The sequence below is a fragment of the Meleagris gallopavo genome, chromosome 5 (assembly GCF_905368555.1).
Source record: "Meleagris gallopavo chromosome 5, MGAL_WU_HG_1.1, whole genome shotgun sequence".
NCBI classification, from domain to species: domain Eukaryota; kingdom Metazoa; phylum Chordata; class Aves; order Galliformes; family Phasianidae; genus Meleagris; species Meleagris gallopavo.
Window position 1 is genome coordinate 29,608,613 of NC_139408.1, and position 15,085 is coordinate 29,623,697.

At 38.1% G+C, this 15,085-nt stretch overlaps 1 protein-coding gene across 1 annotated transcript; it reads left to right on the forward strand.

Annotated features, from left to right (window-relative positions):
- Positions 1–703: 703 nt before the first annotated feature.
- Positions 704–14,238, forward strand: KATNBL1 (katanin regulatory subunit B1 like 1). Its single transcript, XM_010711618.4, is given in 11 exon segments — positions 704–1,888; positions 6,167–6,294; positions 7,269–7,309; positions 7,668–7,927; positions 7,930–7,946; positions 8,774–8,892; positions 9,066–9,116; positions 9,199–9,288; positions 9,822–9,911; positions 10,314–10,407; positions 11,901–14,238. Coding segments are annotated over 10 exon segments (909 nt in total). The 5' UTR covers positions 704–1,888; positions 6,167–6,180; the 3' UTR covers positions 11,934–14,238.
- Positions 14,239–15,085: the final 847 nt, after the last annotated feature.

The window sequence follows — 15,085 nt, forward strand, 5'->3', positions numbered from 1 at the left end:
TCCCCTCGCAGGTGGGCGGCCGCGGCACGGCCGCCAGAGGGCGCTTTGTTCCGGCACGGCGCGGGCGGAGGCGGAGCGAGGCGGGGCGCGGCCCAGCATGCAGCGCGGCGCCGTTTGAATGGCGCAGGCCGTGGGCGCTGGCTCCCGGCCGTAGCTTCCCGTGACGGTCTCTCCTGTCGGCGTGGGCGGTCCGGTACCATGAGCGGCGGGTGAGCGTGGCCGCGAGGGCCGCCGCACCGGGAAGGCCGGCCGCGAGGAGTCCCTCGTGGCGGGGTCCCTTCTCGGCCCGGGGCGCGCCCGCGACGCCGCGAGACGGGCGGGGAGGGGCCGCGGCGGCCGGGCCTTCCGCCGACGGCTCTCTGGGGCCGCTCGCTCGGGCGCGGCGCGGGGCGCCTCTGCGGGCCTGGGAGCCGCGGCGCGCGGGTGGGAGCGGGGCCGCCCCGCCGCGCTGCAGGGCTCTGGCGGCCTCCCCGCCGGTCTCGGCTGTGGCCGTGCGGGGCTCGGCGCGCGGCCCCACCTCGGATCCGTCGGGGCTCCGCTTCGGCCTTTTTCTAAAACGACGGCGTCAGCCGGCGGTCAGAACCGGCGTGTGCTCCCGGAGCGGCGGGGTTGTAGTTCTGCCCGGGGAGGATAATAGCAGGGGTGAGGCCTGCTGGTTGGGCTCTGCGCCCTGGGTGTGACAGGTGCCTTATTGCAGTGCGGAGGAGAGGGAGGGAGCAAGACATCTTCATTTGCTTCAGGAGCCTGTGTTAATTGCTTTCTTAAAAAGACTTCAGATCTCTTTTTCTGCTGTGCTGGAGTAGTTTGGCTTGTCGTTCAGTGTAGGTCGAACTCTGAAGAGTGAAACCAGTTAGAGACTGCATGGTAGTTTTATCAGGCTGTTGTTGTTCTAGTAGCATGCTATGCTTTGGAGCGAGGATGAGCACGTTATTTGCTTAAAAACTGCCCCTTTTTGTAAGATGAATGTTTCCTTTCTCACTGCCTCAGTTTTTGTTCTTCCCATTGTGTAGCTGCAGACAGAGAAGGACAAGAAGGGTGGTTGGCCATGCTGGGAGAATTAAGTGTAACAGATGGCAGAGAAGTGGCTTTCGGTCCTTGCTGAGTGGAAAAAAATTGTTTTAGTTTAAAGCTGTTTATTCATTATTATTCAGTGCATGTAATTTTGACTAAAATGTCAGTAAGCTTACTCAACTGAATTCAAGTTAGCTTTGTTTTTAATTCCTAGGCTTTATAATTGAGAACACTTACTATGTTTTAAGAGTAGTATTAATAGTTATCCTTATATGAATATGTTTACATACATGAATATCCCATGTTGTAGTGTTATAGTAATTTATGTGAACTGTGTTCATAAGTTTTGCAGCTCCTCTTTTTGATGCATTTCAGTTAGAATAATAAGGATGTCTTTTACTTAAATGGATCTGTATCTTGATCGTATGGTAAACGCCTTGAGTTTGAATTAAGAAAGATTTTTTAGATGCTCTCAACATCTCATCATCAAAAGACGTGCAGGGTAACATTAAGTGCAGTGCACAATGCCATGTGATCTCAAGCCATGAAGTATAAGCACAGGCTGCATTCAGCCTCGTGAGGCTAGATAGGTACCTGTAACTCCATTAGGTTTGGAGGGGAAGGAGTTCCAGTGCACCTTTCTCAGAGTTTGAATTTAGAGTTCTTGCTACAGATTGGGGTTAAACAATGAATAGGAAAAAAAAAATCACTGTGTTGGTTTTCTATGGATAATTTCTTAAAGCTTATCAACAGTATTAATGTGAGAGCTCCACCATTAGAGCTCTTTTTCCTGTCTAACAGCTGTCAGATAGTGTTAACACAATAGAAGTTTTCCACCTTGCTATTCCTGGAGCGTTAATTCCTGGAAAATCAACAGGTAAAAAACGTTTTGTTAGTGAAGGACTGCTTCTACGATTCTACTTTCCAGTGCTTTTTAAAACTTAACATGCCTTTAAATTCTACTTTCACGTGCAGAAAATAGTACGGTGCTTTTACTACTTCCACATTTCCTGGACAAAATACTTTTCTAGAAGTTAAATGTCCAGTTACTAGACTGTGTAAGGGAGTATTCTGCCCCACGCCTGGATTCATCCTCACTAAACTTTGCTGAACTCCAACTTGTGGTCACTTCCAAAGCTTCATTATGACTGCTTATGACAGCAGGCCCTGAACAAATTCCATGCCTACGTAGTAGGAGCCTGAGCTTAAAAAATTACAGCAATGTTAACTTGTAACTCAAGTAGTATTTCTATATTGCAAATGTAGTTGATGTTAATTTTTCCCAAGTAAGTCTCTTCAAATTGAAAGAAGTGGCCTGACGGGTACAGTTAGCTAAAATTTGTGCCCTGGTGATGTGTAAGGCTTGTCTTGTAGTGTTGAACAAAAACAGTGCATTGATGATAATTCAAGGTTTTAAAGAATGCATTTGTTAAGATAATTCAATACTTAACACTTACTGAACTGTCAGAGCATAATTACAAAGAAAATTCTTTTTTAAAAAAATCTGTTTCCTAATGAAAGCATGTGGAAGGATGTACAATCAAGAGACAGATGGATTCTGTAATATTTGTCAATCAGGCTTAAAATGAGAGGAAATGATGCCAAATTTACTCAATCTTCTACATTATAAGATAGCACCAATTTATTTTTCTAGACAGATTACTCTTTGGAAGTAAATTTGGAATAACCATTATTGGAAATGTCTCTTAAGTCTTTTATGTCTGGCAATAATTAGTAAGATTAGTTGCTCTTTCCTGGCTCTGTGATGTGAGCTTCAAATGCGTTCAGAGCAGGCACCTCCTCTCTGTGCGGAGTAACAATTAATGAGCTTTTCCAGCTGATTCAAATAAGGATCGATGTTGTCATCCTTGAGAATGCACTCTTGATATAACGTGAGGGGTGGGAGAGAAACCCCAGAACATCTGTGATGGCTAATGTGTGTGGAATGCTGTAGGAAAAAGGAGCTTTTAAGAATTCTGGCAGTGGACGGGGTGGGACGAATGATTCTCTTAGAGGATATTGCAGATGACTGAAATAAAACGATTTCACGTTTGTTTTGCTGTCTGCAAAGTACTCAAGTCTGTGCCCTGTAAGAAATTTGTTACGTTAAAACATGTGAAGGTTACATAACGTGCACAGAAAAGTTTGTCCCCTTCTGGGGCCATGCCCAGAATGTCAACGGATGGGAGGGAGTGGCAGTGTTTGTTAATACTTGTCTTTGACAGCTATGCAATTGGAAGCCATTTAGTGCTGCCTTCCTTCGTGCAAGTACGGTGTGATTTTAGGGGTGTATTGCATCTGGGTTAGATCAGAGCTTTGGAGGGGATATTTTTTTAAATAATTAGCGCAGTATTAGAGCTGCTAGGAGAACTCTGCCAAGGTAACATCTAGTGATTGGGTAAGGATAACGTGACTTCCCATTACATGTGGTTGCTGTTACGCTGGTCCTTCTATTTCCTGAAAACTGAGGAGAGAGAGAGGGAGGAAGGATTGTCATCTGCTTAGAAAAGGGAGAAAATGGATGGAATGGGAGTCTGTCAGCGTAATGAACCTGTGCGTTTCCGTTCTGATTTACAGTTGTCACAAAGTATGCTGCAGAGCAGTCTAAGCTTGTATGTTAAAGGGCTAAGGCTGAAGAGACTTCATTTTTTCCTTAGTTTATTTTTTCAATCGCATGAAGCAGAGGAGTCGCGTTAGCCTTAAGAAATAATATACTAGGCTGTTTGGAGCAAATACAGCTAGCTGCACTCATGGTGATGGGATTGTCAAAAATTCAAAAAGTTGAGGTATAAGTTGTTTGACCTGGTATAAAAAAAAAAAAATCGAATGCCTTTTTTTAAAATTCTCTGTATGTATAAAAAATAGCAGTGGATGGCAGCGTCTGACTGTCGTAGAATATATCTGATAGTTCTCCTGACTGCTTCAATTTCCTGTAAAGCTCCTCTGATTCCCCAGTGTATGGATTTTTAATTGCTGATCAATGATCTTTATGGAACAATCTGAGTGATCTGAAACAAACTGTCATATATTCAGATCTTATTGCAGGTGGTAATTAATAGCTCACAGCCTGTAATTCTGTTCGTGAACCCAGAATTTCTTCATGCCTGCAGATATGGATGCTTTACTCTACATTCACCCCTAATCTTTGTTTCTGGTTATTGTTCATCACAGTTCTTCTTCAATTTGTTAGTTAGCCCTCATCTTTAGTTCCTGGTATAACCTGGTATTGCCAGCAGCCTTCGTTTATCCCCTTCATGAGGTACTGTATGAATATTTCGAACTGCACAGTTTTTCTGCAGATTTCCTGCGGTGTTTGCTGTGGGAGCTGCTTAGATCACTTACTACTGCTAGGTATTTCTCCATGCAGAAACTTTCTCTCATCAGTGAATTGCTTAATTTCTCAAGAGACCTCAGTGAGGGACTTCAGGAAGCTTTTTTGGAATCCCGGGTCTGATCTGTTCTTCAGCTCTCCTATATCCCATGCTGTACTACTTTCTGTGAACGTGCATCACATGCTTGGAGAATGCCATTAATTCTTCAAAGCAAGACTCAGTGAGGTTGACTCTTTCCCAAGACATTATTTGTATCTACTAATTCTATTCTTAATTGTATTGTTTACCAATTTGTGCAACAGAGGTGTCACTGAACCATCCTTAAGGCCATCTTTAAATACTGACTGTATTTTGCTTCAGGCACGCTAGCAGCTCTACTGGAGAGGTTCTGTACCTCTTTTAATAACACAGCTAATTCTTCCTAGATTCATACAACTTCTGGATGTATGCCATCCATTTCTATGGGTCTGATACTGTTTGTCTTGCTCATGTTCACTGCTGCTGCTTTCTTTAGATAACCCCAACAAAACAAACTTGAAAGATCACCCTAAACTGTAGGACAGGGAGTGCAGATGTAAGGATATTTTACTTCACTAGTCATTCTTTTGTATCTGATCATCAGTTGGACCTTTGGGATTTCTGTTCCTGGCCTCTATAGTGGGAGTCTGTAATCTTACATTCTTTTCCTGTTTTAGTTGGAGGCCTCATGCTCTCATCACATTTTATCAGTGTGTAATCCTTTTCACTTTTCTCCTTTGAGCATATTAAGCTTTATGTAGAAATCTTACCTTTCTAGTTCAGATGTTTTGACTCAACCTTAAGAAAATGACTCAAATACTGAAAGCCAGATATGCTAAACCAGGATTCCTTGTTAAGACGCTTTTCTCACCTTACGCTGTTTTCCACTTTTAATTTGAATGCGTTCCAGTTTAACACTATTGTTTTATACATTAGGAATCAACTTTTCTTTGCATGAAAGATGAGGGAATATGAGATGATTTATTAAACAGGCAAGTAAGAAGCTGCTGTTCCGCACAGTTAGAAGCTGTCGTTGTCAGCAATGGTCACAAAAATGATTCTTTAGGAACTGAAGTTAAGGACCTTCTTGGATCTGACAGGCTGATTCTGTGGGATTTCACTTCAGTAGCAGTTGGTCCTCCTTGTTCTTCTGGAGTGCTACAGAAAACCAGCTGCCTGTTTATACGTACAGGTCATCTGTGAAATAGAAGTATTTTTTTTTTTTCACAAGTAATATGCAGGTGATATACTGAGGAGAAGTTGTGGGAGGGAATTGCCAACCAGGTAAGGGCAGATATCTAACACATTTTATTTATTTTTTTTATTCTGTGAAACTTGCTTTATTCCTGAAAAATATGAAGTATTTTTATTTTCCTGTCTTTTCTCATTTGGAAACAATTGAGAGCAACTACATTTCTTTAGATAGCAGGTGAAAGGTGAAATAGACTTGGAGGAGAATTCTCATGAGTAATTTGTCTTATTTTTTTACATGACTTCTTGCATGTATGGCATCCTAGAGTGCGGTGTACTGAAGTGATCTGTAAATAAGATCCGTGTTTCTTGGGGATGGCGAAGAGGGATTTTTTGCTTTTGGTGGGGAGCTGAAAGTGGGAATTTTGAAGTGCTTATCAGAGTGGTACTAATAAGGCTTCCAGCTAATGTTTGCTGAACAGTAATGAATTGATTTATTTATATAATTGAATATCTTGCAAATATTTGAACTGTAGTTGCTAGTTGCGTTTGAAGAAAGCTGACTGAATGTTTTACAAAATATGACCTGAGATAATCTTTCTCTTGAAAAATAGGGATTTGAGAGATTATGGCATCTGAGGCTCACAATGCTAAAAAACAGAAAGTACTGCATATTGAAGGTCGTCCTGTTGATCTCCCCAGAAAAAGAGTCTCTTCTTCCACTAAAAAGATCATGAAGGAGGTAAGGTATTTCTGTCTTCCAGTGAAACTGAAGTTAATATTTAAACAAAAGTTTACTGTTTTGCCCAGTCTAGACCTGGAGACATAATGGTGTTGAATTTGTATTTAGATGTGGAATAGAACAATTACATTATGAGAAATATTGTAATAGGCACACAGGGATGACACAGATGAACCATGTTGTCCATCTGAGTAGCAGATAGCAGTTTGGTTCTGTTCCTCTTCTTTCCTGCAATCTCATCAGAAAAAGTTCTAGGTTAGGATTTCTATTGTGAAAAAGTTTTCCCTTGTTAAGTGATGGCAAATCTGAGAGGGTGGGGTAGGAGAAATAGTTCTTAAAACATTGAAGTTCACTATAAACACTTAGAAATTCAAGTTCAAACTGTTGCTTAATTTTCAAGGGTTTTATGAATCTGTATGGCATAACTTGAATGAATTTTCCTAGTCCTTCAAGATATTAACATTCTGTGCAGCCTAATTGGTATCAGGGTGCTTATGTTTCCTGTTGGTGAATCTAGGATAATCAAGCTAGTTCTACCTACATCAGCCTTCATTTTTTTGTTTTGTGCTTTGAAGAAATATTTTCCGCTGCCATCTTTCCTAGCATCTGCTAATCTGTTGTACTGTTGGCCATTAAATGTATATAAGAGACAGGTAATAAACTTCACTATCAAATTTCAGAAGCTTTTTTTATATTAGTCACAGTTTTTAGTTCTCTGTCAGTCTCTGATGTCACAATCCTACCTCTTCCAAAGACTCCACAAACCTTTAGTTGACTGTGGTGTTGCAAAGACAGCTGTATGTCTACTTATCACTGTGAAATAATTTATAGAAATGTTAGTGTAGCTGTGCTTCAAACAGAATAGAAAAGGTGGCTGGGAGGGAATCTGCGGTAAATTTAGTCCATGATAAAGCAGTGATGCTGTTTGAGTCTCTTTAGTAATAGCCTGTCCTTCCTTATTCCCTTTCTCCCAGGATAAGAAATCTCCAAAACAGCTGGCTTCATACACAAACAGGTAGGAGGGTCTTGCTGTTTAGAGTCTGAAGTTTCAGGAGAGAGTGAAGCGGGAGGAAGAAGCAATTTGAATTTATTACAACACCTAAACTGTCACAATGAAAAATCGTAACTGACAGTGCTTGTTGTTTGTCCATTTCTATGATAATGAGTTTATTTTTTAAAAAAACAGGAAAACAGTATTAGTGGTAGATCTTATTTCTGATAACCCAGTTGTCACGAGGCTATGTACTAGCAGTGAAATGCTGAAGTAACCTGTAAGTTTACTGCTGAATTCATAATGATATATTTTACATTAATACAAAGTGTTGACTTACGTTTAGAATTACCTTCACTAAAATATTCACGTATTTTTGCAGAATAACAGTTGGAAAAACGGTGACCAGTCCCCTATCTCTCTTCAAAGCAGTACATTGTAAAAGAAAAGTCCATTGTTATATTGCAAAGCCTTGTTATAAGAAGAAACAGTTCCCTAAATCAAGGGGCTGTAACATGGCAAATAAAGAAAATGAACTGGCTTGTGCAGGGAATCTGCCAGCAAAACTGAATGACAGTCGTACACACTTGCTGAATTCTAGTGACTCTGGCTCATCTCAAACAGAAGGCCCCTCTTCCAAATATATGCATTTTTTTCAGAGGTAAGTTGAGCTTAAAAGAAATCTGAGTTCAGTGTAATAATAGTTTTGAAGTTTTTCGAGTAGATTAGTTTTCTTAACATTCAGATTGTCTCAGTTTGTGATTTGCGGTCTTATTCCTCAGTAGACAGATTCAGTTGCCAACAGCAGTAGTCCTGCCACTTTATCAGCACAAACTTAGATCTGACATCCTAGTCTAATTTCAGATCATACCAGCATCAAGTGAGAATTACTGTTTTGGCTGGGTTAGATTTCATGACTTAAGATGCATGGCCTCATTTGTTTTTGAAGGTGTTAGCCTATGGATGGGAATAAGCTGGTGAGGTTGGATGGGGCTGTTTTTAATAGCGTTAGCTTGGTGACCGTGAAAGCAGAAGAGCAGAGTAGAGGGGACCAGTCATCTCCCTTTAACTGCTGGCCATGCTTCCTTTGATGCAGAGCAGGTGATACAGTGGACTTTCTGGGCTGCAAACTCATGCTGCTGGCTTATATTAAATATTCTCAAATTGATAAGTATCTAAATAAGCACTTCTCAAAGTTGTTGAGACTTATTGGTTAATGCCTGTGGATGAGCACTCTAATTAGATATCTCTATTCAGGTGTTTGCAGAGCTTATTCTTGCAGATTTTAGGTAAAGTAAAAAGTCTGTTCGTGCCTTGTTCCAAGGACAATTTGTGCTCTAAGGCTATTATTAGGAAAACTTCTATTAATCATACAGGTGGTAGAATATATTTTCGTACTCCAGCATTGCCATACTGAAGCAGCTTATCGTGTCATTGCTGACTACTTACCTTGCTGTAAATTTCTTCTGCATTCTTAAAAATATACAGGTTTCTCAGGACCATGAAACTATGGCTCAAGTTCTTTTCAGCAGGAATCTGAGGCTGAATGTTGCTTTAACCTTTTGGAGAAGGAGAAGTATAGGTGAACTGGTAGCCTACCTACTGAGGTAAATTTGATTCTCTCTTCCTTTATATTCTTAAAGTGGTAGCAAAATCAAATATGATTCAGTCTTTTAGGATTTCCTTAAGTCTTGCAAATTATCAATAATTACTTATTAATGGAAACATAGTTCAACCTCTGCTCAACTAGTGACACTTATTTTATCTTCCATGTTTCTAGGATACAAGATCTTGGAGTTGTAGTAGACTGCCTTCCTGTGCTTACAAACAGGTACAAACAGGAAGTGGGACATGTGAATGAACTATGCCCACAGTGAATTTCTGGCACTTCTGAAACATCTTGTTTTTTTAAGTTTACAGGAAGAAAAACCGTATATTTCAGTTGGCTGCTGTGTAGATCTTTTGCCTTTAGTGAAATCACTACTTAAAAGCAAATATGAAGAGTAAGTATCAATTTCAGATGTCTAAATGCTATTCCTTCCTGGCAGTGTGGTATCCATGTGTTTAAAAATGTTTGGTCCTCTGACTCATCTTCCTTCCCACCAACCCTGCCTTTCTTGGGGAAACACCTACCTAAAGGAGCTTCCATATTAGCCTTCATATTGTTTTTAATAGCATTCAGGGGTTTAAATTAAAAAAGAACAAAACTTCTGGAGGGCTAAGAACCATGGGGGAGTTGGTTTTTGACTTCATGTAGATATAGTCATTCTAAACCATAAAGCACAATGGAAGCAACATAAAATCAATTGAACTTTCAGGTATAACATAAATAATCTTACTACTTTTTAAGAAGTACTTTAGTTTACAACTTAAAAAAAAAAAAAAAGAGAACATGGGCAGTTGCCTAAAATTGAGAATTTGTCTAATTCTGTCTGTTCCAAAACAGCAAATGTGTTGCTTTCTAAATTGCATTCTTACTTGTATGAAAGTATTGGCTGACCTGTGGATATTTGAACTGTGTAAAATGTTATTGCAGATATGTGATAGTTGGTCTAAACTGGCTTCAAGCTGTAATTAAAAGATGGTGGTCAGAACTATCTGCGCATAAAGAGAGGGCAGAGGATGGGTGAGTATAGTGTTGGAAAACATTTAAATGTTTCTGTAGCTTATTTCATCTCAAAATCCCTGTTAATGCTGATCAACAGGAGCGCACCTTTTTATACAAAGGAAAAATTGATGCTTATGATTTGAAAGTAGAAATTTAAAAGCATTTAAGTTCTTTAATTGTCAAGTCACAGGTGGTGTTTGGAAATCTGCTTGGAAGATTATCATTCTTGCATTTTGGTTTTAACTTCTAACAAATAAGGAATATAGTCATTGGGATAGTAAATGCTGCAGGAAAAAAATATTGGTCTGAGTTCATGATTATATTAAGGCTAAAGCTATATACAGTATTAAACACCTGTTTCAATCAAAATCTGGGAAACTGTAGTATATATGTTAAAAACTATTATTGGTTGTTTTTCAGAAATATGATTATTTTAAAACAACAATTAAGTGAATTATGGGAACAAGAAAATCATCTTACTCTGGTTCCAGGATATACTGGTAATATAGCAAAGGTAATCCAATTACAGTTGTTCAGTAATAAGTATAGCTATATTATTTATACGTGTAGTACTCTTCTTACTGGATGCTTTTTAAACTATTAAAGGCTAGAAGTGTATCAGCTGTTACAGTATTTTTCACCAGCGCTCAAGTATATTGCACAGTCCTTAGTCTGAAGTTCTAGTATTGTGGTTTAGAATGCTGATGAATTTTTGTCTTTTTTGACCTTTATAAAGTATCTCCTAAATGACGTATAATAAAATAGTAAATAGTAATAAACTTTAGAATGTTCAAAAAAAGGGGCTTGGATAAGTAGACAGACTGCGAAACACAGATTTTTTTCTTTAAAATCTGCTGAATCTCATCTGTGTCTGACAGTACTTAGCATTTGCATGTTAAGTAGTGACCAGGACAAGTGACAATGTGCTGAATTCTAAATCTTTTTCTGGCCTAATGCGTAAAAAATAGTGATTTTTGTGGAGGGCAGAAGAGCAACTCCATCTGAAGTGAATGCCCTCTTTGCCCTTCTTGGCATACTTACAGTATTAATACTATGTGTGATGTCCAATTAATACATGATTTGCTATGTGTGTTACTCATCTCTCTAAAGCTAGTTTTCTGAGGCTGGGCCAAAGGTTACACTGAGCAAGAAGCCTCCCTCCCACTGGCATGACCTGAGAAAAGCAGGGAATGAACCAGGACATAAAGCTGCCATTTAGTTAGAGTGAACTTGAAAAGAATTTAGAGATTGCCTGCTCTATTTATGTGTAGGAGCTTTATTGGATCTGCAATTACTTAAAATCTTACAGTGCTATAGAATTTGTTGCATTGGTGAATCGAGCAAATAAGTTTCTTACCCTCCTGGGACTGCTCTGTTTCCCTGTCTGGGATTTTGACATCTCTACAGAGCTAACTACAGACTTCTTACAGAGTCTCAGACAGTTGATATGCAGAAGAATCAACTAACTCTCTACTGGTAGAGCAATGGGAGCTTTTAATATCGATTGCCCAGTTCTTCTGATGGATCAGTGTAGCAGTTACTGCTAGTGTCAGTTTTTCCTCTAAGATTCTTTCTGTTCGTTTGCTTCCTTAAGGTTCACCAGGATGTTTGTGACCAAGGGCACCTGAACAAGTCAAGAGCAAAGGAATAGTATAAGAATGTTGGAGGGGTGTAGGGTGGGTAACAATGACTCTTAAACATCATCATTTAGTGAGATTATGTATATGAAATATAGTTTTGTATCCTGCCATTGATGTTTATGAAGTGAGCAAAGAAATGCTAAGTTGATGGCTTTAGGCAATTAGTCCCACTGTGCTCATAAGCACAACATTAAAAACTGTTCTTGAAAAAATGAGCAAAAAAACAGTCCTGAACTTGTGGATATTCTGAAATTTGCCTTAATTGTAATTCTTATATTATGGTCCTGATTGTTTAACCTCAGACCTACAGTTGTATACAGCAGTAGGTAGTGTGACAAACACTGTCCTTTTTTTTTTTTCCTTCTAGGATGTAAATGCTTATTTATTACAGCTGTGCTGACACAATTGAGAAATGATGCGCTTACGTGGTGAAACAATCCTCTAAAATGTTCCTGAAATACGTACTATTTCTGAAAGCCTTCTGAAAAACATTGGTGGAAGAGAACTGAACTGTCAAGCTGTTTAATGAAACCACTAACGAAATCCTAACAATCTACTTCACATTGAAGTGGAAAAATGTCTAGTAGGAGCAACTTTTACTTCAGTGAGGTGAAACTGCACTATGAAAACTGTATGCCTTTGCTGCATTTGGGATTCATTCAATTATTAGGTATTCACTGTTTTCCTACAGCATTGCATAAAAAGATGAATTCAACTGGTTCTGCCGTCTTGTCTGACTGACAGTAATAAAGAACCAACGAGAGCAATCAGCATTAAGAGCTTTTAGTGTTTATTCACAAGAACTCCAAAATGCACAGCTATCTTCCAACTATATTAAAGACAACTCTGAAATATTCAATTATTTCTTTGTTTTAATTGAAACTAAAGACAGTTTTTGTTTGCACTATTGAAAAAGTATACAACAAAAATGCCTTAATTACTAGTGTTTGAAAAAGCCAATGTGTTGAGATGTAAGTAGCTATTGTATGTTCAGATTGTGATGAAAAACTGCTACAGAAGTCAGGGTTTAACATTGTGTAGTTGTTCTTGAAACATTGCACATAAACAAAAATTCATGTAAGAAAAATAATATAAATACCTGAACTTAGCTTGGATAAACAGTTATTACAAATGTGAGCAGAATGGTGAATATACCAAACAAATTTTTTTATATTGTATGTGGATTTCTAACATGATATCTCGTTCTGTATCATTTAAACTACATGCGAATAAGTAAATATATTAAATGTATCTACTGTTTTCTTCTCAAGTTCATAAAAATAATTTCTAGAACAACTTCTTCCACAGTACTTTCTATTGTAGATATTTGTGAAATGTTTACAGCCAGACAAGGCCATTGTTACTCAAGTCACATCCTTCATATTCTACCTCCTTTAAGAAAATGACAAATAGCTTTGCAAAATCAATTACTAACCTGATTTAATGCTTATTTAAGTTAGTACTACTTTAAACTGAAAAAAAAACCCAAACACAAAAATATTGGAAAAAAAACTATCAACTTTAGTTCTACTGCTGTCCGTTGCTATTTTAATTTAAAAGCTATACAGTAGCAGCTCTGAGGAAGTTTTGATTTTTAGGCTTGCTTCCATGTTTTTATCTTCTGATTAGGAAGCATGCCTTTCCAATTTAAAGCATATAAAGTGCCAGTTTTTCACTTAAACAGAAGTACAACACCAAATCTGCTTTCTAATAAATGAAAAGAAGAATGATAAAGTACTTGGAAAGGTTATTTTCATGCTTAGCATAAAATGAATGCACTTTTACTGAAATGTCAGGCAAAAAGACTAGTGTGTTTTGTTTTGTTTTTTTTTACTTTACAGATAAAACAAGTGAGATTTAAACTCAAGTAGTGGTCAACAGCTTTAAGCCTCCTGTTACTTCATTTGTAGTTTGTATTTTATTTATACATCGTTATTGCTGATTTCTGAAGACCAGTTAGAAATCTGTCATCAGAACTTGGTGCTCTTTGGTTATTCTTGAATATTCTTCAAACTATCAAATGTGTTGTGCTGCAGGTCATCAGCTACAGGGAAGAATGTTTGAGACATCCCAAGATTGCAACTTTCACTGGGACAATCTCCTGTGATACACATAGCACAGCATAGCTGGAATTATGTTTAACTAGAGGTATTTCACACCACAAAGATTTTTGAGGCGGAACTTAGTGTTTCTTAGAATGTTTTTTCTGTCAAGTAAAAAAATTGAACTACAATTCAATAATGTTATTTTCTTTATTGTTCTCTGGAGCACTGATATATAAAGCTAACAAAAGCTTGGAAAGTAACTGCTGGAGCTCTTAGATGGCTCTTCAAGGAGCATACTGTAAAGGTGGTGGAAACTCAGTTTTTAATTTCTCCTGTTTTGTTTTTTTTTTTTTAATAGATAAGATAAAAAAAAAATTCATGGCCATATAATTTGGATACTACAAGAAGTAATCACTAATTAAAATGAAATACTTTACTATTCAAAACTCAGCTTAATAATAGATATGAACATGTAGTCTTATGCTGAATTGTACGTATGGCCATGGATTTAATAATATATAACCGTGGATGGTGCTTTTTTTTTAAATGTCAAGATAAGATTGTCTTTAGGATTATTATTGAGTAATAAAATAATGCATTATTTTTTAACTGCCAAAAGTTGTATTTTGACAGCATCAATAATACAATATTAAACATGAAGTCATTAGTATCTGTGCCTTATTTAAAATAATCTTATATGTTCAGAAGGCTTTTACTTGTAGAGTGATCTAGAATTCCCCCTTCCCCTAAACTGAAGTTACAGAAGCCTTCTAGGAAATTGGCTCAAATTTTTAAAATGTTTTAATATTAGATAAATATGTATATATAATGTAACTGCCAGACTATAGGCAGTGCTGAAGAATGGAGGCTGAAAAAGCTACCCCATTAATGAGCTGGGTATGAAGAAGCTAGCATGACCTAACCGTTACGTACAACCCCATTTGGAAGGAGTATTCTGCAGTGGCACATCCTATCACAGGTAGGTGCTGCAGTTCCAGGCTGTATAGTAGTGCTGACAAGTAGTTAGTGGTATTAAAAAAAAAAAAAATTAGCATTCACTTTCCAGGAGCTTATCTTCTGGAGGGAGGCATAATTTAAGTCATCTTAAGGCTGCCTTATTGTTATCAGAGGCTGCAGTTTTTAATACCCTGGGAGCAGGAGAGGTGAAAGAATAAGAAAGGCAAAAACAAACAAACAAAAAAAAAAAACAACCCAAAACATCACTCCATGTCCTTAAGTGTGACATCAGTCCCATTACTTTATATTGTATATCCTAAAGTAACTTGTTTTCTTTTCCTGATGTTTGAAGTAGGCAAACTTTGTACTTTATGTACTGCATTAGTGAGCAATGAGATTTTTGAAGACATGCTAGTATCAGGGTTCATTTTTTTTTTCCTTGAAGAAGTGGATGTTCTTGTATGTAAGAAATTTTGCATAAGAAAGATTCATCTTGCAGTTTAGATATAGTTGCTTTACAATGTTCATCTTGATAGGTCTTCCACTGTTA